The sequence below is a fragment of the Hyla sarda genome, chromosome 1, assembly GCF_029499605.1.
Source record: "Hyla sarda isolate aHylSar1 chromosome 1, aHylSar1.hap1, whole genome shotgun sequence".
Taxonomy (NCBI): Eukaryota; Metazoa; Chordata; class Amphibia; order Anura; family Hylidae; genus Hyla; species Hyla sarda.
Window position 1 is genome coordinate 281,232,083 of NC_079189.1, and position 25,919 is coordinate 281,258,001.

Consider the following 25,919-nt stretch of genomic DNA (forward strand, 5'->3'; position numbering starts at 1 on the left):
ATGTACATGATTAATGCATAGCCAATCATTGGCCACAGCATCTTCAGCTAATGATTGGCTGAGCAGCATTTTGAATTATCATCCAAAGCACCAGGAAGTTGAGCATGGTGGAGAATGGGCTATGGAAAATTCATCAGATTGCCACTGAGCCAATCACTGGACACCATTGTGGCCAGTGATTTGCTGAGCGTCAATGTGATTTATTGATGCCATGATACCGGAGGCTACAGGGAGAAGAAGAGAGGCAAATTGTGTAAATATGCCCAGGCTGCCTGCCTAAACAAATGAAAAACACTGACTTTTTGCTCGAGTACCCCTTTATGATTGCATGCTCAATGTTTTGAAATATATACAGTAGCAAAACACAACCACTAAGGCAGTCATAGTAAAGCAGAGACCTATACACACACACACACACACACACACAAACATTTATATAATTAAGTTTACCTAGTGGCTGCAGGACCCACTGATATTTTTTATTTGTAAGGCAAAGTATAAAAACTCTCAGGCAAGTACACAAGCAAATAATTAATTTTTAGTTTCTTTCCCCAATTTTGTAAAAAAAAAAAAAAAAAAAAAAAAGTCAACATTCAGAAATAGGAAAATATATTTTGTAGTCTTATCTTCGGTAGCGATACCTCTTAAAGTGAAACCACAACTGGAAGATACCATTGGAGAACTGGCAGCGAAAACCATGTCTGTGAGAATATTCCCACTCCCGATTCACAATTTTGAAAGCAATATCTTCATACGGTGGCCCTGCATGAAATCTAAGAATTGCAAAGTCCTTGTTGTCTTGACAAGCTTCAAGAAAGTACTCAGGAGTCGATCGTTTGTCTATCAGGTCAGGGTAGAAAATATTAAACTTATAGCCCTGTACAATTTTTGGAGGAGGATTGTCAAAATCATAATGAGTCTGGTTATATTTATTCCACTCAAAGCCAGTGTGGACCCGGTTGAAGAAACGAGGTTTTCGAGGCCTATATTTGTCTGCCCATAGATAAGCTTTGCTCGTGACTGGAATTTCCACACTAAACTGTGCTTCATCCCCATCCATGCCCTCTTTTGCTTTCCGAATAAAGATGTCTTCAGGGCTCTCACTCGCATCTCCTGGAAACAGAAAAGTGTGAAAAAATATATGAGACAAATAAGTATTGAATTACCAACATATCCCGAATCCCCCCAAAAAATGATGTACCTCACACATTCTGTATAGACAAGGGAGGCTGATACACAACAGCTCCATAGGTATGTATTCTATGTACAAACTGTACAAAAGCTGATAAACATTTTGTTTGGTTCTATGGGAAACATTTAAATACATTGACGGGAATTCATCAAGCTATTTAGTCACTTCTCCTGCAACTTTTGTGCAACTTTTGCTATAGATCATATCTGAATAGTGAACTACCATGTGCAGTGCTTTAGGCTAGTTTTATGTAGTAGTGATCAATTCATGATGTGTGACTTTTCGCTGAAAGTGCCACAAAAGTCGCAGCTCCCGTCATTTACACAATAACCCACACCAATTTACTTCAGCCCTGAAAAAGTACTCTAAGCGCTAACACCCCCCCCCCCCCCCCTGCGTGCCGGCCACACCCATATATATTTTTATTATATTATATATGCCCCTGCAGCGCTTTTATATATTTATGCCTCCGCAGCGTCTATATACATTAATGCCCCCCGCAGCGTGTATATATATATATGTATGTATGTGTATATATTATATATATATATATATATATATATATATATATATATATATATATATGTATATATATATATGACCCCGCTGCGCTGTGTGTGAAAAGTATTGTATTTGCGCATCCAGCCGGCAAGGGGTACCCCAGCGCATTTGTAACCAAATAGCATTTTATGGTATTTGCTTATGAATAATATTTATTTGTGTATACATAGATATTGGGGATTTTACTTTTCCCCTTACAGTGCAAAGTTATTTTTGTCATGCAAACCTTTGGTGACATTGATATTAAAACACCAAACACATAAAATAGTGTACAAAACTATTTACATAAAGACAAAGTAATCTTTATTAAAGCATTGACAATGGCTAAAAAACATGAAAAAGACAGTAATAAAGGCACCAGGACACAAACAGATAGGTATGTGTGGACAGAAAGTTAATGGTTACAGAATAAATACAAAGGCTACATATAAATAGACTGTTGCCGCAATGGCGTATAAAAGTGCATAGTGGAAAAGTGTGAACAACTACTTGCATTAACCTGTTGGGGGCGGAGGGCGTACAGGTACGCCCTCGCGTCCCGGTACTTAAGGACGGAAAGAGTACCTGCACGCCCTCCGTATTCCCGATCACCATGGCATCCCGTGCCAACGCCTGGGTGCGATCATGTGATGAGCCATGTGATCACTGGCACAAGTTACCAGTGCCTGAGCTCCTGGCTCTTCTGGTCATTTGGTCATTTAGGTGTGTATACACCATGTGCATGTTATCAGGGGCAAGTCTTTTTGATTACTGGCAGATGTATGAGTGGTTGGTCTGGCCCTATTATTGGATGCTATGTATGTTCATCTTTGAGGTCTTAGTTTTCATTGGATAGGTGGGCTATATATGGAAAGGCGGCCAGTTGGTTTGTCACGCCCCCTGAGGAAGCCTTTTGTGCAGTGAAACAATTGTTTCGGAGGTATGGTCTGGCACCCTGTTTGGTTTCTTTCTCCCTGTTAATGAAGGTAGCTGTTAAAATTTTTCCACTATGCACTTTAGTACACAGTTGTGGCAACAGTCTATTTATATGTAGCCTTTGTATTTATTCTGTAACCATTAAATTTGGGTTCACACATACGGTACCTATCTGTGTCCTGGTGCCTTTATTACTGTGTCTGTTTCATGTTTTTTTTTTAATTTATTTTTTTAGCTATTGACAATGCTTCAATAAAGATGAATTTGCCTTTCTGTGTTTGATGTTGCATATCTATAGTGCACACTTACCTACTCATGTTAGTAGTGTATTTTGTCTAATCGGTGACTATTGACATTGCTATTAATGTAAGAGATCCTGGTGAAGTTATTTCAGGTACTACTGTGTTTACATTTTGTATTTCTACTATACATTCCTGAATCCCTTTTTGCTTGGTTTTTGATTGATAATTTTCGTTCAAAAAGGAGATTTTTAACACTTACCGTAAAATCTCTCTCTTTCTCGAAGGATCCATTGGGGGACACAGACCGTGGGTTATGCTGCTGTCTCTAGGAGGTGTGACACTATGTTAATAAATAAAAGTCAACTCCTCCCAGCAGGATATACCCACCTTCAGGCTCTGAGCTAGTTAGTTTAAGTTCCAGAGCAATAGGAGGAGACCAATAGGGCAAAGAAAACCCTTAAAACTGTCCGAGAAACAGAAGAAAAAACATAACTGAACACACCCTCGGACAGAGATCCAATTGGAAAAACCCAAAAAGGGCGGGAGCTGTGTCCCCCAATGAATCCTTCGAGAAAGAGATTTTACGGCAAGTGTTAAAAAATCTCCTTTTCTCTATCGGCTCCATTGGGGGACACAGACCGTGGGGCGTACCAAAGCCATCCCTTGGGTGGGCAGATAAGTAATCAGGCAGACGGCCGATCCACTGCTGCCTGCAACACTTTACGACCCAGACTAGCATCAGCCGATGCGAAAGTATGAACTCGGGAAAACCTCGAGAAGGTGTGCCAAGACGATCAGGTAGCCGCCTTGCAAATCTGCGAGGTTGAGGCTCTATTCTGGAGAGCCCAGGGTGCCCAACAGAACGTGTGGAAGGAGCCACAACCCTGAAAGGAGGCTGAAAAAGGAATCACACTGACGAAACGAAGAAGTGATGGAGAGATAAGACCGAACAACCCAAACTACATCCAGCCTGTGTAGTAAGCGCTCCTTAGGATGAGAAGGAGCCGGACAAAAGGACGGGAGGACAATGTCCTCATTGAGATGAAAGGCAGAGACCACCTTTGGCAAAAAGGAAGGAACTGGCCGCAAAACGACCTTGCCCTGGTGGATCACCAGAAACTGAGAACGGCAGGAAGGACTGGAGGTGATCGCAACAATAAACACCACCTTCCAAGAAAGGAGGCGGAGAGACACCTCTCTAAGGGGTTCAAAGGGTGCACCCTGGAAGGTACTCAGAACCAAATTCAAGTCCCAAGGGGGAGAAGGTGACCGATGAGGAACAGCGTGCGCCACTCCTTGCAGGAAGGTCCGGACATGAGAAATAGAAACCAGGGTGCGACCAGACCTTTAAAAGGGAACTGAGAGACAACCCCAGTTCCAACCCCGACTGCAAAAAAGGAGAGAAGACGGGGAACAGAGAAGGTCACCGGGGAGAAGTCCTGAGCTTCACACCAACGAAAATAAAACCGCCAAGTACGGTGGTAAATTCGTGCGGAGGAGGGCTTACGAGCCTAGAGCATGGGGTGAATGACTTGGGAAGAGAACCCGCAGTCACTCAAAACCATGCTCTCAACCGCCACGCCAACAAATGCAGCGACTGTAAATTGGGGTGGCAAGAGGACCCTGAGAGAGTAGGTCCGGGCGGAGCGGAAGGCGCAGGGGAGCGTCGTCCAGGAGCCTGACTACGTCGGCGTACCACGACCTTCGGGGCCAATCTGGAGCTACCAAAAAGGCGAGGACGTCCTCTGCCTTGAGCTTCCTCAGCACCCTAGGAAGGAGCGGAAGAGGAGGGAACAGACAAGGTAGGGCGAACCCCGCCCAAGGAATCACTAGGGCGTCCACGGCCAGAGCCTGAGGGTCCCGGGACTTGGACACAAACAGAAGAATCCTCCGATTGTGCCGGAAGAGGTTCACGTCCGGAAGCCCCAGAGGTCGCAGAGCTGCGCGAAGACCTCCGGATGAGAAGACCACTTGCCAGGGTCGGGTGAGAACCGACTGAGGAAGTCCGCTTCCCAGTTGAGCACTCCCGGAATGTGAAACGCCGAAATGGCCGGACCCTTACTCTCTGCCCAGGTGAGAATCTTGGTCACCTCGGCCATGGCTGCCGAGCTGCGAGCGCCGCCCTGTCGAAATATGTACACCACAGCCGTGGCGTTGTCCGACTGAACGCAGACAGGACGGGACTGAAGACTGGACTCCCAATGAAGAAGACAAAAAAGAATCACCCGTAATTCCAATATGTTTATCGGAAGAAGGGTCTCCAGGGGAGACCAGAGTCCCTGGACCGTCCAATCCCTGAACACGCCGCCCCAGCCTGACAGGCTGGCAACCGTTGTAACAACCTGCCAGAGAAGGGGAAGAAATGACCGCCTTGGAGAAGAAGGGGGGAGCGGAGCCACCAGAGCAAAGACTGACGGACCCTGCGAGGGAGAACAATCAGACGATCGAGGGACAGAGGAGACCGGTTTCATCGAGAGAGAATTGCCAGTTGAAGGGGGCGGTAATGAAACTGGGCAAAGGGTACGGCCTCCATAGTTGTCACCACCCGACCCAGGACTTCCATACAAGTGCAGATGTGACTGATACCTGGGTCCGAAGGGAGCGGACCCCCGACCAGAGCGCCAGACGTTTGTCCGGCAGAAGACAAATGTGGGCAGAGGCCGTCGAATCGAAGTCCCAGGAAGGTTAGAGACTGGGTAAGACAGAGGACTGACTTGTCCCGGTTGACCATCCACCCGAAGTGAGTCAGAGTGTGGAGAGTGACGTCCAGATTCTCCAGAGTCTGGGCTCTGGTCGGAGCCTTGATGAGAGGGTTGTCCAGATAGGATATAACCGAGATTCCTCTCGACCAAACAGGCCCAACACTGGCGCAAGGATCTTTGTAAGGACCCGAGGCAAAACCAAAGGGAAGGGCTACGAATTGAAAGTGCCATTCCAGAATCGCAAGCGGAGGTACCGATGATGGCCCGGAAATATTGGCACACGGAGGTAGGCATCCTTGATGTCCACCGATGAGGGGAACTCCCCTTGTTCCAGGGACGCCACCACCGAACGGAGAGATTCCATTCTGAAGTGGTGGATGAGAAGGAGACTGTTGGATTGGTCGCACAGAACCGTCCATTGAGGAGCACAAACCCGAAAACGTTCCCCTGGAGGAACGTGGGACAAGAATCCCCTGGAGAAGCAGAGACTGGAGAGCCGCTCGAATTGCTTCGCCAGAGGAGGAGACCGGGATTGCCCGGGATCGAAAAACGCGATCCCTCGGAAGGGAGGCGAATTCGATCCAGTAACCGTTGGACACCACATCCCTGACCCCAGAGTCCTGAATGTGTGAAGTTCAGATGTCTCGGAAAACAAGATACGACCTCCCACCCGAAAAGAAACTGTGGGTGGGGGCCTCACTTCATGCAGAAGTGGGCTTGCGGTTGCCCGATTTGGGCGTAAAACGGCTGGACCGGTTGGAGTCCAACTTCCAAGCCAGGCGTGCCCGGAACGAGGGAGCCTTCTTATCCCGTGAGGGCGCCTTCCAGGACCCTTAGCTGGAACCAGAGGTCCGAAAGGACCGAAAGGAAAAAGGACTTCCTTTGGGAAGATGGGCGAGCCTAATTTTGAGGTAATAAGGAACTCTTACCTCCCGTTGCCTCAGAGATAATCTCATCGAGGCATTTGCCAAAAAGACAGCCACCTATAAAGGGAAGCTCAGTGAGGGACCTTTTGGAAGCGGCATCCGCATTCCAAGCTTTAAGCCACATAAAGCGGCGGAGAGCCGCTAGGTGACCCACAGCAAAGGCAGAACAACCGGCTGACTACATGGAAGCTGCGCACAGAAAGTCCCCTGCTTCGGAGCATTGGAGAGCCAGAGCAGATAGATCCTCTGGGAGGGATCCTGCTAAGATATCCTGATGGAGCTTTTGGCACCACTCCGACAGGGCCTTGGACACCCATGTCGAGGCGGAGATAGGAAGAGGAGAAGAGCCAGCTGCTTCAGAAGCAAACTTCGCTAAGGATTCTACCTTCTTGTCCGTGGGATCTTTGCAGGCAGCGGCAACTGCCAGAGGCAGCGGCAATCTCCCTAGAGATTCGGGAGATTGGTGGATCCACTGGGGGAGGGGAAACCACCTTAGCGACAAAGTCCTTGACAAATGGATAATGTTCTTGGATTGTCTTGATTCCCGGGAACCTCTTGTCTGGATGTTTCCATGCAGATTCCTGAATGTCATCAAAGTCAGCGGGAGAGCTGAACCTTTGAGGTGCTGGCTTAGCACGATTAAAGGATACTTCTGGATAGACATCCGAAGATCCTGGGTCCTCTAAGTGAAAGGTGTCTCTTATGGCTGTCACCAATGAGTTCACCGTTGCAATTGAGTCAGAGCGGTCCTCTGAGTCAGATGCCAGCTCGGAAGCCTCGTCCACCAGTTCACCAGGGGAAGTGAATGAGTAGAGGCAGTCCTGGAGGGGGGGGCGACCCTGACCGGGTACGCAGCTCTGACGTGGCAGAGCGGAGATTCCGAGAACGTCCTTTGGAGGAGCGACGTTTGTACCCAGATGACAGGGGGGCGGGACCCACGAGGGGAACGCCCACGTCTATCTGAAGACTCAATGGAAGAGTCAGACGAGGCACCCCTAATACGCTTGTCAGAGCGTGAAGCATGAGGAGACGAGGAGCGGGACCTCTCAGAGGTCCTGCACAGGGAAGACCCCTTCAGGGCGGACACCACTACCCGGGAGGCCTCAGCCACCGAACGGGAAACTTGGGTCAAGTCAGCCATATACTGGGTCAGGGAAGAAACCCAGGGTGGTGGAGCGGCTGAACCCACCGGGACCGAAAGGGCATCAGGGGGTACCAGGAGGTCTGGGGGAGCAGTGGAGCAGGCAGGGCAAGTGGGCACGACAGAGCCAGGCATTTTGGTACTACAGTGTATACAGACCAAATAAGTCTATGTATCCTGGCAGCTGCAGAGAGGAGAACAGCTCCATGCAGCTATAGTGAGAAAAGGAACGGCCAATGGTAGAGGGGGGCGTGCCTGCAGCAGAGGCACTAACTAGTTGGCCCCCCCCTGACTGAAATTTGTGCCCACGGCGCTGATTCGAGGCTGATGTGCACCTCAGAAGAGCTCCGACCGCCCTGTGGGCGGAGCTAAAACCAGGCCGAGGAGGAGCTGTAATGGCGCCCGCTCCTTGACCTGAGCACACGTCATTCGCATATGCGCTCGGGGGAACAGAGCGGGCGGTTAATACGCCGGCAGGGACCGCCGGAGAAAGTGAAAGTAAGCCGGCGCTGAGAGCGCCCGGCTCGTACCAATGCCGCAGCTGTCAGCCGCATATAAGGCGCTGCCGGCGAAAACTAAAGTAAGCTGGCCCGAACTAGCGCCGTGGCTGTAAGCCGCATATAAGGCGCTGTTCAACTTAACACACTACACACACACAGTGCCAAACATAACATACATGCCCCCTCAGAGTGCCACTGCTCCCCCAGAATAAAGTCCTCAAAAAAAGTCCATTCCCAGTAAGCCAGCCCAACCTGAAAAGGTGGGCCAAAACCAGGGGGTCTCCAGCAGTTGCAAATCCGCTTACCTGAGGAGAAAGAGGGAAAGTACTTACCTCAGTCAGAAGAACTTACCTAATGAAGTCTTCAGTGAAGTCTTCAGTCAGCTGTAGTTCCCTGCATCACGCCTGGCTGCTATGCACGAGCGAGGCGAGCAGAAAAAATAGGGGGACCCGGACCCATGAGGTACCACCCAAGCGCTGACCGTTGGCGAGGGGGGGGTTAACAGCGCATATATACGCAATGTCTGTGCCCCCCTCACTCGCAATGGGGAAACAGGGAGCCGGAGTCCCTGAGTCCTCAACTGAAAACAGAAAAGAAAAGGGAATAAAAAAAACTAACACGTCCCTATACTAGGAAAACAAAAAACAGAAGACCTGGTCTGGAGCACACTAGACCATGTCCACCTCCTTCAGACACTAAGCTTAAAACAGACTAGCTAAGAGCCTGAAGGCGGGTATATCCTGCTGGGAGGAGCTGACTTTTTTATTACCATAGTGTCACACTTCCTAGAGACAGCAGCATAACCCACGCTCTGTGTCCCCCAATGGAGCCGATAGAGAAAAGTAAAAAAAAAAAAAAAATAGTAATCTATGTAAATGAGGTATTACTGTATTAGTATTGAACTGCAGAAAAAAAGATAATGGGGGAGATTTTTTCTTTTTTTTTTTTTTTACCCCTTAAGGACCAGGCCATTTTACACCTTAGGACCATAGCGTTTTTTTGCACATCTGACCACTGTCACTTTAAACATTAATAACTCTGGAATGCTTTTAGTTATCAATCTGATTCCGAGATTATTTTTTCGTGACATATTCTACTTTAACATAGTGGTAAAAGTTTGTGGTAACTTGCATCCTTTCTTGGTGAAAAATCCCAAAATTTGATGAAAAATGTGAAAATTTTGCATTTTTCTAACTTTGAAGCTTTCTGCTTGTAAGGAAAATGGATATTCAAAATAAATATTTTTTTTATTCACATTTCCAATATGTCTACTTTATGTTTGCATCATAAAATGGACGTGTTTTTACTTTTGGAAGACACCAGAGGGCTTCAAAGTTCAGCAGCAATTTTCCAATTTTTCACAAAATTTTGAACCTCGCTTTTTTTCAGAGACCAGTTCAGGTTTGAAGTGGATTTGAAGGGTCTTCACATTAGAAATACCCCACAAATGACCCCATTATAAAAACTACACCCCCCAAAGTATTCAAAATGACAATCAGTAAGTGTTTTAACCCTTTATGTGTTTCACAGGAATAGCAGCAAAGTGAAGGAGAAAATTCACAATTTTATTTTTTACACTCGCATGTTCTTGTAAACCCAATTTTTTAATTTTTACAAGGGGTAAAAGGAGAAAATGTATACTTATATTTGTAGCCCAATTTCTCTCGAGTAAGCACATACCTCATATGTCTATGTAAAGTGTTCGGCGGGCGCAGTAGAGGGCTCAGAAGTGAAGGAGCGACAAGGGGATTTTGGAGAGTACGTTTTTCAGAAATGGTTTTTGGGGGGCATGTTGCATTTAGGAAGCCCCTATGGTGCCAGAACAGCAAAAATAACCCACATGGCATACCATTTTGGAAACTAGACCCCTTGGGGAACGTAACAAGGAATAAAGTGAGCCTTAATACCCCACAGGTGTTTCACGACTTTTGCATATGTAAAAAAAAAAAATTTTTTTCTCACTAAAATGTGTGTTTCCCCCCAAATTTCACATTTTTTCAAGGGTTAATAGCAGAAAATACCCCCCAAAATTTGTAACCCCATCTCTTCTGAGTATGGAGGTACCCCATAAGTGGACCTGAAGTGCACTACGGGCGAACTACAATGCTCAGAAGAGGAGGAGCACCATTGAGCTTTTGGAAAGAGAATTCTTTTGGAATGGTAGTCAGGGGCCATGTGCATTTACAAAGCCCCCCGTGGTGTCAGAACAGTGGACCCCCCCCCCCCCCCCACATGTGACCCTATTTTGGAAACTACACCCCTCACAGAATTTAATAAGTGGTGTAGTGAGCATTTACACCCCACTGGTGTTTGACAGATCTTTGGAACAGTGGGCTGTGCAAATGGAAAATTAAATTTTTCATTTTCACGGATCACTGTTCCAAAAATCTGTCAGACACCTGTGGGGTGTAAATGCTCACTGTACCCCTTGTTACATTACATGAGGGGTGTAGTTTCCAAAATGGAGTCACATATGGGGGGGGTCCATTGTTCTGGTACCATGGGGGCTTTGTAAACACAAGTGGCCTTCAATTCCGGACAAATTTTCTCTTCAAAATCCCAATGGCGCTCCTTCTCTTCTGAGCATTGTAGTGCACCCATAGAGCACTTTACATCCACATATGGGGTATGCTCTTACTCAGAAGAAATTGGGTTACAATTTTTTTTCTTCCTTTTCCCATCCAACTTTAATGAAAATTTGTCGAACACCTGTGGGGTGTTCAGGCTCACTATACCCCTTGTTACGTTCCGTGAGGGGTGTAGTTTCCAAAATGGGGTCACATGTGGGTATTTATCTTTTGGGGTTTATGTCAGAACCGCTGTAAAATCAGCCACCCCTGTGCAAATCACCAATTTAGGCCTCAAATGTACATGGTGCGCTCTCACTCCTGAGCCTTGTTGTGCGTCCGCAGAGCATTTTACGCCTACATATGGGGTATTTCCGTACTCAGGAGAAATTGCGCTACAAATTTTGGGGGTCTTTTTTTCCTTTTACCTACCGTGAAAATAAAAAGTAAAGGACAACACCAGCATGTTAGTGTAAAAAACACTAACAGGCTGGTGTAGACCCCAACTTTTCTTTTTCATAAGGGGTAAAAGGAAAAAAAGCCCCCAAAATTAGTAGTGCAATTTCTCCCGAGTACGGAGATACCCCATATGTGGCACTAAACTGTTTCCTTGAAATACGACAGGGCTCTGAAGTGAGAGAACGCCATGCGCATTTGAGGACTAAATTAGGGATTGCACAGGGGTGGACATAGGGGTATTCTACGCCAGTGATTCCCAAACAGGGTGCCTCCAGCTGTTGCTAAACTCCCAGCATGCCTGGACAGTTAGTGGTTGTCCGGAAATGCTGGGAGTTGTTGTTTTGCAACAGCTGGAGGCTCTGTTTTGGAAACACTGCCGTACAATACCTTTTTTATTTTTATTAGGGGGACAGTGTAAGGGGGTATAAATGTAGTGTTTTACTCTTTATTATGTGTAAGTGTAGTGTAGTGTAGTGTTTTTAGGGTACGTTCACACTGGCAGAGGTTTACAGTGAATTTACCGCTAGGAGTTTGCGCCGCAGCTCATACTTGAAGCAGAAAACTTACTGTAAACCCGCCCGTGTGAATGTACCCTGTACGTTCACATGGGGGGGGGGGGCAAACCTCCAGCTGTTTCAAAACTACAACTCCCAGCATGTACTGACAGACCGTGCATGCTGGGAGTTGTACTTTTGCAACAGCTGGAGGCACACTGGTTGGAAAACCTTCAGTTAGGTTCTGTTACCTAACTCAGTATTTTCCAACCAGTGTGCCTCCAGCTGTTGCAAAACTTCAACTCCCAGCATGTACTGATCGCCGAAAGGCATGCTGGGAGATGCAGTTATGCAACAGCTGGAGGGATCGCAACTACAACTCCCAGCATGCAGAGACAGCTGTTTGCTGTTTAGGCATGCTGGGAGTTGCAGTTTTGCAACATCTGGAGAGCTATAGTTTAGAGACCACTGCACAGTGGTCTCCAAACTGTGGACCTCCAGATGTTGCAAAACTACAACTCCCAGCATGCCCAGACATCAAACTGCTGTCTGGGCATGCTGGGAGTTGTAGTTTTGCAAGATCTGGAGGTGCACAGTATAGAGATCACTTTGCAGTGGTCTCAAACTGTAGACCTCCAGCTGTTGCAAAACTGCAACTCCCAGCAAGCCTAAACAGCTCTCTGGGCATGCTGGGAGTTGTAGTTTTGAAACATCTGGAGGGTTACAGTTTAGAGACCACTATAGTGGTCTCAGACTGTAGCCCTCCAGATGTTGCTAAGTAACTCACCGGCTTCCGTTGGATCCAGGGAGCTGCGTCGCGGTCCTCTTCTTACGCAGATCGTTGCCCGCTGCCGCCACTGATCGTCGCCCGCTGCCGTCGCCGATGGGTAAGTGGATCTTCGGCGCCGGTCCCTGTCGGTTTCCCCGTCCTGCCCCGCCTATTGTGGGCGGGCAGAACAGGGAAACCGAAAGTAAACCCCTACGCCCCCGATCTGCTATTGGTGGTCGCGTCTAGACCACCAATAGCAGAGATAGGAGGGGTGACAACCCTGCCACCTCACTCCTATCGCTACAGGGGGATCGTGGGTGTCTAGGACACCCGCGATTCCCCTTCTATTCCGGGTCACCATAGACCTGTAATGACCCGGAATCGGCGCAAATCGCAAGTGTGAATTCACTTGCGATTTGCGCCGATCGCCGACATGGGGGGGTCTAATGACCCCCCTGGGCATTTGCGCGGGGTGCCTGCTGATAGATATCAGCAGTCACCCAGGCCCGGTCCCCGCTCGGCGGGGACCGAAATTCCCACGGGTGTACAGGTACGCCCTTGGTCCTTAAGTACCAGGGAGCAAAGGCGTACCTGTACGCCCTTGGTCCTTAAGGGGTTAAAGCCTGTGAAGGATAAAAGGTGACCAGTTTAAATAGGAAGAAGCAACTAGATTATTATTATTTTTTTTCTAAATGGGAAGAAGCCAAGCCTCAGAAAAATTAAAGCAGTGATCTGATTGGTTGCTAAAGTAAATTCATGCAGTCTGAGCTTATCCTTATAGCAACAAATGCAACATTGCTTTACCTGTCACTTGCATCTGCTGTCTGCACAACACCAGTCTCTGTTGGTCTTCCTCAAAGTCAACGACATGTGCATCGAACGGCAATTCCTGGTTGGTCAGCAGCTTGGGGCTGTATCTGCCTGCATCATAATCATTCAGGCTCTGTTGTATGAGGTCTTCTTCCATGAGTACAGACTCTCCACCTTCATCTTTTCCTTCTTCTGTTGCCTCTTTAGATTCCTCAGGTGCTGCATCAGATGAGCCTGGCTTCTCTGACAAAGGTTCCTCTGTAGCTTGCCTAATCATTTAATTGAAATAGAAAAAAAAAAAAAAGTGCTACACATCCTTCATATTTCTTTGGAAGCCGCAAAACATTGTAAAACTTTTCTTAAAGGTCTATGGACTTTTTCTTTTATATATTTTTAGAATGTTTAAACAAAATACAAAATGAATAGATACACTAGTGATGTGGAGCAGTTCTAACCTATAGCTGGGAACAAATAGTTTAAAGCTTATATTAACTTGTGTCAACAAATCATTCAAGATTTACCTCTCATCAGGGGACTCTGGTTCCTGTTTTACAATAGGGAACAAGGGCTCGCTTTCTACTCCTTGTTCTTGTTTGAGCTTGAAGAGCTTTTGACGTAAAACATCCTGGTGGCGCTCTCTAAGCCTGTAAGGAGAAGAGAATTGTGTTGCACTGTAATAACAAAAAGAGTGCAGTACAGATAAAGTGTTTATGGGATCCATTAGCTAGGACCCTTACCTATACAAGCTTACAATTTATAAGGTGATAAATGAGAGATCAAACAAAGGAGTAAGCAATGTAAGTACTGCAAAGTCAAAAAAAAATTCTCTACTCAACTCCCCTAAAATACCCGATGGACCCCATTCAAATCAACGGGATTCGTCGGGACCAGGTGGTGTCAGTTGCGAATAGGTCAAGGCACAACAGCAGTGTGAACCTAGTTTAATTCAGAGAGGGTTAGTGGTATGCTTAAAGAGGTACTCCGCCCCTAGACATCTTATCCCCTATCCAAAGGATAGGGGACAAGATGTCAGATCGCCGCGATGCCGCTGCTGGGGATCCCCGGGATCCCCGCTGCGGCACTGCGCTATGGTTACAGCACAGAGCGAGTTCGCTCTGCACGTAATGACGCGCAATACAGGGGCCGGAGCATCGTTACGTCACGGCTCCGCCCCTCGTGACGTCGCGACCCGCCCCTTTCAATACAAGTCTATGGGAGGGGGCGCGGCGGTCGTCACGCCCCCTGCCATAGACTTGCATTAAGGGGATGGGCCGTGATGTCACGCGGCTCCGTCCCCTGTATTGCCTGTCATTATGCACAGAGCGAACTCGCTCTGCGCAGTAATGATGGCGGGGTGCCGCAGCGGGGATCCCGGGGGTCCCCAGCAGCGGCACCGCGGCGATCGGACATCTTATCCCCTATCCTTTGGATAGGGGATAAGATGTCTAGGGGAGGGGGAGTACCCCTTTAAAGGACAAGTCTCACAGTAAACAATTGTTCAGCTGTTAGTGCAGAAGGTAAAGTTATATAGGTTTGTAAATCACTTCCATTACCAATGCTGCTTAGAAACAAGCTTTATCTACATTCTTCTGTCTGACAGGAAATTCAGCTGTTCCAGGTTTTCATGACTTTCGACCCCCTATTCAGGTTGTTATCAGCAGCATCCAGGGGCCGTGACGTGACAATTACCCAGAAAACCCCTGTGCTGCAGAGAGCTCCCTGAGCTCGGCCTTAGCCCCTCCCATCTGATGAATATTCACACTGTCCTCCCTCTGTTCTGCAGTGATTGGCTGAGCAGCACTGCCTATATGTCGGCTGATTCAGATCATAGTTCTCTCCCCTCTCCTTGCTAATGTTTTTACACTGATAACGGAGGAGAGGGGGGAGGGGAGGGAGCTGCCAGCGTAGGGCTGTCACACTGAGAATGGAGGGGAGGGAGAGTAGAGTTGTCACACTGAGCACTGGGGAGAGAGGAGTGCAGGGCAGAGAAGGGGGGAGGTGATTGGGCCACTGTAAAGCTGTTTCATTGAGAGGAGGAGGGGGAGGGAGTGATTTTACAGTGTAAAACTGCAGCTTCCACTCCAGGGTCCCTCTCTCTGAGCACTGAGATTACATTTTGTTTCCTCGTGGCCACCCTGCTGTATAGGGCTATGATTGGAGCTCAGTGTTATGTGGGAGTGACTAACATAAGTTAGGGGAGGTAACAAGTTCTCTGCTCAGGCAGCTGAGAGCAGGAAATGTGAGCAGTGCATGCAGGGAAATGTAGTCTTTGAGATCACAGGCATAGCCACCATAACCAGGAAGTAACTGGAATTTATGAGCTGAATAGCTGGTGAATGGGGGCCGGAAAAAAAATCACAAACATGTCAGAGAGGTGGTAGGTGAATATACTATGGAATGGCTAGGTATTTTTTTTTTCTTTGCTGCATGGGATATCTTCTTTAATACTTCACTTAAGTGTGAGGAATCTATAGCAATTACAATATGCAATTAATGGTTTACTTGCCTCGCTCTTGCCATGTAAGCACGAAGCTGCTGGAGCAGGCTTTCCCAGTAGCCAATATCCAGATTTGGTCCTCCAGCTTTTATCTTGTTCTCAATCCCTTGAGATATTACCTGTAGCTGGCTATAGGTCTTACCCTTAAACACAGCTTGCACATCTGTGCTGACAGAGGAATTTACCCCTTCTCGTCTCTCTCCTGAAAGAGAAGAAACATTTCCATATTTTATTGGATGGTTTTTCCCTTTTTATTTCTATTTTAGGGCCATTTGCACACAACCTGCACCCGTTTCCATTCTGCTTGCTTTTCTTTACTCAGTTACCGTAGTTATGAATACAATGATCATGAACTGCATTAAAGAACTCTACAGAAAACCTATTCAGAGAACTCCAATGCAAAAGCAACTTTGTCATGCTCTACCCCCATTAGTTCTGCACTCGTGTTCTCACTTACTGGAATCTATCTCATCAGTTCATTTTCTGGTAATGTATACTACCCACTATCAACTTGCATGACTGAAAACAAACTGTCTGCAACTTGTCAATGCATTCAATACACTGGCACCCAAAGGAGCAGATTAACACAATTAAAAAATAAAAAGAAGAATTTTCACTTGGTTTGTGAATACTAACTTGCCAAGTCTTGTCCCTCTTTCCTAATTCACTAATAAAATGTAAAACTCCACCTTTTCTCATTCACTCAACACTGAATGCAAAACACCTTTTCCATTGCATCTCCCTACAGGAAACAGAGGGGTTTAAAAAGGGCCCCTTCCCATACACACCCCACTGTTTTTCCTGTCCCTACAGGGATAGAAAAGCGAGAGGGATACACTGAAAATGCAGGGACCAGTTGATCAGGGACTTCTCCCTCTGGACATGCAGCATGGTGTCTGCGTCCCCGGTGTCGGCATGACGTGGACGCAGAGAGACGCTGGCACATACTGGGGGCCGGCCCATGCTACACAGTGTTTACACTAAAGGCACCTGTAAAGGACTGGGTGGTGCTGTAACACTGGGGTTCCCTTAAGTAAGGGATGGTCCCTGCTCACATGTGGAACGCCGCCAGTCTGTTGCACTGCTTTGATGCTAGGCACCATGGACGCCAGATGTGTGGACCCTGCAGAAGCCCAGGAGATGTCTGTAACAGTGAGTAAGGTAGTTCTCCCACCCCCTTCCCCTCTATCACTATTTACTTATAGGCTTCTCTCTGTCCTCGTTTGAGAAACACCTTAAGAAAGGTACCCCAAGGGATCAGATTTTGGTATCTTTTCCCCTCTTGAAAATGGCTACGGGGTTTCCAGTAGATGCCTCAGCAGAATCTGTGAGATTTGCTGCCAGATCCTCTTGTCTGTCTAACTTTGTCTTTTGTGCACTCTGTCTTAAAGCCTGGCCTGGTGACTACCTGTCTAAAAATAAGCTTTGCCCAATTCCTTTCATGGGTCTTCAGGTGTTCGAACCAGAGTTAGACAACATTTTAGAGGATGCCTCTGATAAAACTCACCGTAACCCGCCAGTGTGACTGTACCCTAAAAACACTACACTACACTACACTACCACCTAATAAAGAGTAAAACACTACATATACACCCCCTTACACTGCCCCCCCCCCCCAATAAAAATGAAAAACGCAGTGTTTCCAAAACGGAGCCTCCAGCTGTTGCAAAACAACAACTTCCAGCATTTCCGGACAGCAACTGACTGTCCAGGCATGCTGCGAGTTTAGCAACAGCTGGAGGCACCCTGTTTGGGAATCACTGGCGTAGAATACCCCTATGTCCACCCCTATGCAATCCCTAATTTAGTCCTCAAATGCACATGGCGCTCTCTCACTTCGGAGCCCTGTCGTATTTCAAGGAAACAGTTTAGGGACACATATGGGGTATCTCCGTTCTCGGGAGAAATTACACTACAAATTTTGGGGGGCTTTTTCTCCTTTTACCCCTTATGAAAAGGAAAAGTTGGGGTCTACATCAGCCTGTTAGTGTAAAAAAAAAATTTTTTACACTAACATGCTGGTGTTGCCCTTTACTTTTTATTTTCACAATAGGTAAAAGGAAAAAAAGACCCCCAAAATTTGTAACACAATTTCTCCTGAGTACGGAAATACCCCACATGTGGGCGTTAAATGTTCTGCGGACGCACAACAAGGCTCAGGAGTGAGAGCGCACTATTTACATTTGAGGCCTAAATTGGTGATTTGCACAGGGGTGGCTGATTTTACAGCGGTTCTGACATAAACCCCAAAAAATAAATACCCACATGTGATCCCATTTTGGAAACTACACCCCTCACGGAATGTAACAAGGGGTACAGTGAGCATTTCCGCCCCACAAGTGTTTGACAGATTTTTGGAACAGTGGTCCGTGAAAATGAAAAATGTATTTTTTTTTTGCACAGACCACTGTTCCAAAGATCTGTCAAACGCCAGTAGGGTGTAAATGCTCACTGTACCCCTTATTACATTCTGTGAGGGGCGTAGTTTCCAAAATGGGGTCACATGTGGGGGGGGTCCACTGTTCTGGCACCACGGGGGGCTTTGTAAATGCACATGGCCCCCAACTTCCATTCCAAACAAATTATCTCTCTAAAAGCTCAATGGCGCTCCTTCTCTTCTGAGCATTGTAGTTCGCTCGCAGTGCACTTGATGTCCAAACATGGGGTATTTCCATACTCAGAAGAAATGGGGTTACAAATTTTGGGGGGCATTTTCTCCTATTACCCTTTGTAAAAAAGTAAAATTTGGGGAAAAACCAGCATTTTAGTGGAAACATTTTTTTTTCATTTACACATCCGACTTTAACAAAAAGTTGTCAAACACCTGTGGGGTGTTAAGGCTCACCGTACCCCTTGTTACGTTCCTTGAGGAGTGTCGTTTCCATAATAGTGTGCGATGTGGGGGGTTTTGCTGTCCTGGCACCATAGGGGCTTCCTAAATGCGACATGCCCCCCAAAAACCATTTCAGAAAAACTCACTCTCCTAAATCCCATTGTTGCTCCTTCGCTTCTGAGTCCTATACTGCACCCGCCGAACACTTGACATACACATATGAGGTATTTCCTTACTCGAGAGAAATTTGGTTTCAAATTTTGAGAGGATTTTTTTCCTTTTACCCCTTGTAAAAATTCAAAAACTGGGTCTACAAGAACATGCCAGTGTAAAAAATGAAGATTTTGCATTTTCTCCTTCACTTTGCTGCTATTCCTGTGAAACACCTAAAGGGTTAACACACTTACTGAATGTCATTTTGAATACTTTGAGGGGTGCAGTTTTTATAATGAGGTCATTTGTGGGGTATTTCTAATAAGAAGGCCCTTCAAATCCACTTCAAACCTGAACTAGTCCCTGAAAAATTCTGATTTTGAGAATTTTGTGAAAAATTGGAAAATTGCTGCTGAACTTTGAAGCCCTCTGATGTCTTCCAAAAGTAAAAACTTATCAATTTTATGATGCAAACATAGACATATTGTATATGTGAATCAATATATAATTTATTTGGAATATCCATATTCCTTATAAGCAGAGAGCTTCAAAGTTAGAAAAATGCAAAATTTTCAAATTTTTCATGAAATTTTTGAATTTTTCACCAAGAAAGGATGCAAGTATCGACGAAAATTTGCCACTAACATAAAGAAGAATATGTCACGAAAAAACTATCTCGGAATCAAATTTATAAGTAAAAGCATCCCAGAGTTATTAATGCTTAAAGTGACAGTGGTCAGATTTGCAAAAAATGCTCCCGTCCTTAGGGTCATAATGGGCTCCGTCCCCAAGGGGTTAATGTCCTATGCTCATCTGAGTTTAGTTTTTTTTTTTTATTCCGTTCGCTGGATAACCCCTTTAAGTTTAATAAAATGGAAATATCCACATGAGACAAATAGAAGGTTTTTCTGCTTAAGTTATCTATCAGTAACTGTACAAAAAAAATAAAAAAATTAAAATGTAAAATAAAAAAATGTATACATGACAACTGATAAAATATAAACAAATACAATCATGAAATACAATACCTGGCCCCTTGCCAGATGACTCTAGTTTGCGCAGTTTAGAAATTTCATCCTCTGTGATAGTTGTCATGTCTCTCCAGAAATCCACATTCTTTCCCTGCTCCAACTCCATGTAAATCTGAAACAAAAAGGCAATTAGACAATGGACCATTTTTCGGCTGAATGTAAATTAACCATACCTTTCTATTAACGAGGTTGAACACAACTCACCTGGATGTCTTCTAGCAAATCATCAAGATCAGAGACAGTAAGCCCAGTCAAAAAAGTGTAAGGCTCATGCATTTCAACAGCCAAATCATCATCTTCAGCACTGATGTACTTGGCAAGCAGATCTATGGGTTTTGCACGGCCATCTCGAATGCGTATTTTTGATCTATTTTTGACAGAAGAAAAACAAATTAACTATATAAAAACTATTTCTACATGAACTTTGCACCATTTGTCAAGTACGAAAAGCTAATTTTTGCAGCTTTTTTGATATTTTGTTACCCTAGGTTAGTACAGACCTCAGTTTTGCTTGTTGAAGATGAAAGTTGTCTTCTTGTTCCTCCCAGGTCTTAAAGTGCTCTGCCTCCTTTTCCCGTTGTAGCATTTCTAGTTCCTGCTCTCGCATGGCTTTCTCTCTCTCCCTTTCCAAACGTAGTTGCTTTACCTTTATCAAAAACATTTTTTGACAAATAAGTCAAGAAACACAAAGTAAGGCAATACAAACTTCTAAATAGTGAGCCCCATTTAAAAGGGTACTCCACCCCTAGACATCTTATCCCTTATCCAAAAGGATTGGGAATAAGATGTCTGATCGCAAGGGTCCTGCCGCTGGGGCCCCCCGCAATCTCCTACACACCACCCCGCCATTCTGAACTTTTCGTTCAGAACGCTGGGTTCGGGGCCTATCCTTTGGATAGGAGAATCGATGTCTAGGGGAGGAGTACCCCTTCAACACCTAATTCTAGCAGATAGAATAATACTTCTAGGACATGACCACATTGCTTAATCATATTGGGGGAGATTTATTTCTTTTTGCTTACTCCAGGCTCACTAAATGTCACGTGTGCCTAAGTTTTTTTTACTTTTGTGGGTAAACAAAGTAGCAAACAGTCCTACCTATGCAAATTTCAGTTTTCACTTTGCAGTGGTCACAAACTTATGCAGTGCAAGTGTCACATGGAAGCATAAAAAGTCACAAACTCACTCCAAATAGTCATAAGTCAAAGCCAGGTCAGACCTGGCTTACAAAAATGCCTTTTGAGAGCACTTTCTAAAAAGTAGTGACTGCCACTCTGGGCAAAATGCTCTGTTCCCCGGCCACCCGCCTGCTACCTGTTGTAAGACTATAACTGGGACCAACCCAGCCAATCATGGCTCCGTGCGGGCAATATAGGTGCTCCTCGGCCACCGCCCGCAAACTGTTGCTAGACTAAAAATCCCAGCATGTCCTCACTGTAAGGGCATGCTGGGATTTTTAGTCTAGCAACAGTTTGCGGGCGGGTGGTAGATGCGGGCGGTGGCCGAGGAGCACCTATATTGCCCGCACGGAGCCATGATTGGCTGGGTTGGTCCCAGCTAATCATGGCTTCAGGTGGGAAATATAAAATTACAGTGCCATGGTTTCATATTCCTGCGAACCGGCCAGATGGGGAGCGGGTGGCATTTTAATAAGGTGCCTCCAGCTGTTGCTAAACTACAACTCATGATGGGAATTGTGGTTTAGAAACAGCAAGACTCCAGGCGATGCTAAACTGGAGGCTCAGAGTTGCCAAATTACAACTCCCATCTCCCATAAATATACTAAATCTATTTGTGTTTTGTAGTTTTTTTTTTCTTGTCATTTCAGATCCGTGTATGCAGAGGACCACTTAGGATTGATTTGTTTGAAAATACGTGTAACCCCATATTTTCATTCTCAGCCAGATACCAACCAAGCAGCACCAGTCTGACGTTACCAGGGTGTTACTGGCCCTTCCCAGCCTAAATAACGCCAGCCTGTTACCGCCTAGACCCAGGAGTCCCATTATTGATTCTCTGGGCCTGTTGGTACCGCCTCTTCCTGGCACCCCTGTGGCTGTGGGTACCAGGGTGGTAATTGGGGTTAGCGCTAGCTGTTTTTGGGGATAATGCTAAGCCCCACTACTAAGCCTGTAAAGTAGGTTATAAAAAAAAAAAAACTTAAATAAAAAAACATTTAAAACAAACTTTTATTCCAAAAAACACTCCCCTATAAGCCCTCATGAACCACACACACACACTATATATATATATATATATATATATATATATATATATGAAAAGCAGGCTACCGATGTTAATATATAAATAAAGTGGTTAATGAGGGCGTGTGTGGGAGTGTTTTTTTTTTTATAAAAGTGTGTTTTAAACGTGTTGTGTTTTTTTCTTTTTTTTAACCTACTTTACAGGCTTAGTAGTGGAAGCTATCTTCAATTACTAAGCTGGGGTTTAGCATTAGCCGCAAAGACAGCTAGCGCTAACTCCCAATTACCACCCCGGTACCCACAGCCACAGGGGTGCCAGGAAGAGGCGGTACCAACAGGCCTGGAGAATAAATAATGGGACTCTTGGGTCTAGGCGGTAACAGGCTGGCGTTATTTAGGCTGGGAAGGGCCAGTAACACCCTGGTAACGTCAGACTGGTGCTGCTTGGTTGGTATCTGGCTGAGAATGAAAATATGGGGTTACACGTATTTTCAAACAAATCAATCCTAAGTGGTCCTCTGCATACACGGATCTGAAATGACAAGAAAAAAAAAAAAAATGAATGAAAAATGATTTAATATACACATAGGTATAGCGCACATTTTTAACACAGCTGCAACTTTAGAGCAGAAAACTCACAGGTGAGAGGAGCTGCTGTTCTGAAGTCTTCAGAACTCACTCACTAAAGCCAACAATGATATATGTCCTACATTGTCATTGTGTGGTGCAGTTGGCATATTTGCTGTGCCCCTGAGGAAGTTGCCATGTAGGCAATGGAACGTGTGGGGACTTAGTGGACACCGTGCCTCTGACTACAATATTGATATTTGACCTAACCCTCTCTTCTATTACTGGTATCTGCTGCTTAAGGGAGCTTAATGTGTGTCTCAGCAAATTCCATGCCCAAGTTCTATTAAAACAGAAAAGGGCTTGTGCACAAAACTCGCTGAGCTGGCATAGTTGCCTCGGAATGGCCAGTGTGGGCTGTGTCTCACCCAAACCAAACTTTGCAGAACAGGTGAGAGAAATTCTCATGGTAGACTTTAAAGGGGTACTCCGCCCCTAGACATCTTATACCCTATCCAAAGGATAGGGGATAAGATGTTAGATCGCCGCGGTGCCGCTGCTGGGGACCCCCGGGATCCCCGCTGCGGCACCCCGCTATCATTACAGCACAGAGAGAGTTCGCTCTGTGCGTAATGACGGGCGATACAGGGGACGGAGCTGCGTGACGTCATGGCTCCGCCCCTCGTGACATCACGGCCCTTCCCCTTAATGCAAGTCTATGGCAGGGGGCGTGACGACCGCCGCACCCCCTCCCATAGACTTGTATTGAAAGGGGCAGGCCGCGATGTCACGAGGGGCGGAGCCGTGACGTAACGATGCTCCGGCCCCTGTATTGCGCGTCATTACGTGCAGAGCGAACTCGCTCTGTGCTGTAATGATAGCGCAGTGCCACAGCGGGGATCCCGGGGATCCCCAGCAGTGGGACCACGGCGATCTGACATCTTATCCCCTATCCTTTGTATAGGGGATAAGAGGTCTAGGGGCGGAGTACCCCTTTAAGCTTCAGCTTAGTAGAGGATAGTAAGGGATTTCAGGTTGAAGAAATGAAAACGCTGTAACTGAGCAAATTCTGAACCTTCGTTTTTGTTGCTAGCTCGCACTACAAATCTTATGATGGGTCACTGGCAATTGAAATTTTTTTCCCCCCTTTTTTTTTTTAAAGTGCTCAAAATTATCATGTAGCACTTTTATTATGTCAGTTTAATGGTCTATTTACACGTACAGTATTCTGTGCAGATTTGATGCGCAGGATTTTCTGCAGCAGATTTCAATGTTAACAAAATGACTGAACACTTAGCATGAAATACTGCGCATCAAATCTGTGCAGAATACTGTACATGTGAATAGACTCAAAGTGTCACATTATATATATGACATTGTACACTTTAACATTTACTTTTATAGTCAATATTACTGCAGATTTGCCAATGTGATTTTTTTGTATTTGGTGCTTGCCAAAACAGAGAAGGGTGTATGCCATACACTTGATGAAGTAAGGAACTATATGGGACAAAGCACATATCCATAAGCCTTCTACCATTTACATTGCAAAATATTAATGAGGACATCACTACTGGGTAGAATTTCTCTCATGCAGAAACTGGGGAAAAATAAAAAATTAAATAACACATATACAATGCATTAGGAAACTTGCTTATGGGCTACATATTAATCATACTAACACAAGGGGGCGATAAATTCGGAGCACGTAAGCAAAAACACAAAAGTCACAGTTGAGACTTTTCTGGGACTTTTTAAGAGTGCCTACCAAAGGCAGTTTCGTAAGCCAGGTCAGACCTGGAGTTGACTTGCAAAATCTTTTTCCCCTATGTGCGACATCAGCACATCATAAATTTACGAACACTGCAAAGTAAAAAATGAAAGTTGCCAAGGTAAGGCTGTTTGCAACTTTATGTGTACCCACAAAAGCCACACAAAAAAATGTGTGCGCCCGGAGAAAGCACACACACAAAAATAAAAAATAAAAAAAAAACTCAAAACACCATGATAAATGTTCCCCATAGAGATCTAGATATTATAAACAATTCTCCTACACATAGTTCCTAAATGAAGAATTTTGAAATAACCAGGACCCTTGCCAGATATGGTCGCCCCACCAAACTAAATAGTTGGAAAAAAAAAAAACTTGCTAATAGAGGTGACCAAGAACTCGATGGTCATTTTAGCTGCGCTCCAAAGATCCTGTAAGCAGGTGGGGAAAAAAATCCAGATGTCCGACAATACTGCAGAACTCCACCAATCTGGGCTATATGGCAGAGTGGCCAGGAGAGCCTCTCCCCAGTAAAAGACACAGTTGGGGATGGGTAGGTGGGTTTGAGGACCTAAAAGGACTCCATGACTGTCTCAGGTCTGATTAAACCAAAATCCAACTTTTTGGCCTCAATTCCAAACATCAACCAGTTGAAAGCAAGAATTCCACAGACACTCACCAGGGATGTAGCTAGAAAATCTCTATTTCACAGGGAGCTGAGCATCACAAAGTGCAGGATAAAAAGCTTGGATGCCAACATGAGGTAACAGCTGTTTCAAGTCCCTTCGGGCGCTCCCTCACCTACCCAGGTGGATAAATACTCCTACACTTTTTACATGATTGATTAAATGAAGGGAACCTTTTGTTTTTAAAGAATGCCCACACTTTCTGAAGTGCCGTTCATCAAGTGAACTGTACATCCAATATAATACCTCCAACAGGTGCATTGTATTCCATAAACAACATAGGTATTTCTACAACAGAAAGCGCTTGTGATTTTTCACATTATTTTTTAACTGGTAATACATTTAAATTTGGGGAGACAGTTTGCCCAGGCAGGAGGGGTTGCCATGAGTACACCCATGTCATGTACCCTGGCAAACCTCTATGTCGCTATATTTCAAAAGAGATGTGTTCTCTGAACATAACTCCTTTTAAAACACATCCATAGCTATAGAAGATTTGTGAATGGTGTGTTTATTGTTTGGACAGACACGGAGCCCCCTTTGCAGACTTTGTTTCTGTCCTAAACACATCAAATAACATGAATTTGCAATTCACCTGGAAGGTCAATAGCCGTGAACAGGAACCTTTGCACTGTTGGGCATGGTAAGCCAAAGGCATGCAATGCCCTACTACACTTTCACAGTTATCCCGAGCACATCAGATCAGAAGCCGTACAGTCAATTTCTATAGCGAAAATCAATAGTGAGAATTCAGACTATGAGGTTCAAGCTCTTGAGTTACGTCAGCACCTCCAGAATAGAGGCTATGCTGCAATAGTTTTGGATAAAGCTATGCAAAAAGTAAAAAAAAAAAAAAAAAAAGCTTAAATTATAAAAAAAAAAAAAAAAAAATCAATTAA

The 25,919-nt window shown here is 45.4% G+C and overlaps 1 protein-coding gene across 3 annotated transcripts in view; it reads right to left on the reverse strand.

Moving 5' to 3' along the window:
• Positions 1 to 571: 571 nt before the first annotated feature.
• CACTIN (cactin, spliceosome C complex subunit) overlaps positions 572 to 25,919 on the reverse strand; it is a 59,974-nt gene continuing 34,626 nt past the window's right edge. For all 3 annotated transcript variants that reach the window (XM_056573515.1, XM_056573509.1, XM_056573500.1), the window contains 7 exons: positions 20,293 to 20,438; positions 19,997 to 20,159; positions 19,790 to 19,904; positions 15,785 to 15,977; positions 13,800 to 13,922; positions 13,273 to 13,547; positions 572 to 1,113 (listed from right to left, as the gene is read on the reverse strand). In XM_056573515.1, coding sequence (XP_056429490.1) covers positions 623 to 1,113; positions 13,273 to 13,547; positions 13,800 to 13,922; positions 15,785 to 15,977; positions 19,790 to 19,904; positions 19,997 to 20,159; positions 20,293 to 20,438 — 1,506 coding nt within the window. In that variant the 3' untranslated portion in view covers positions 572 to 622. The remainder of the gene's footprint in view (positions 1,114 to 13,272; positions 13,548 to 13,799; positions 13,923 to 15,784; positions 15,978 to 19,789; positions 19,905 to 19,996; positions 20,160 to 20,292; positions 20,439 to 25,919) is intronic.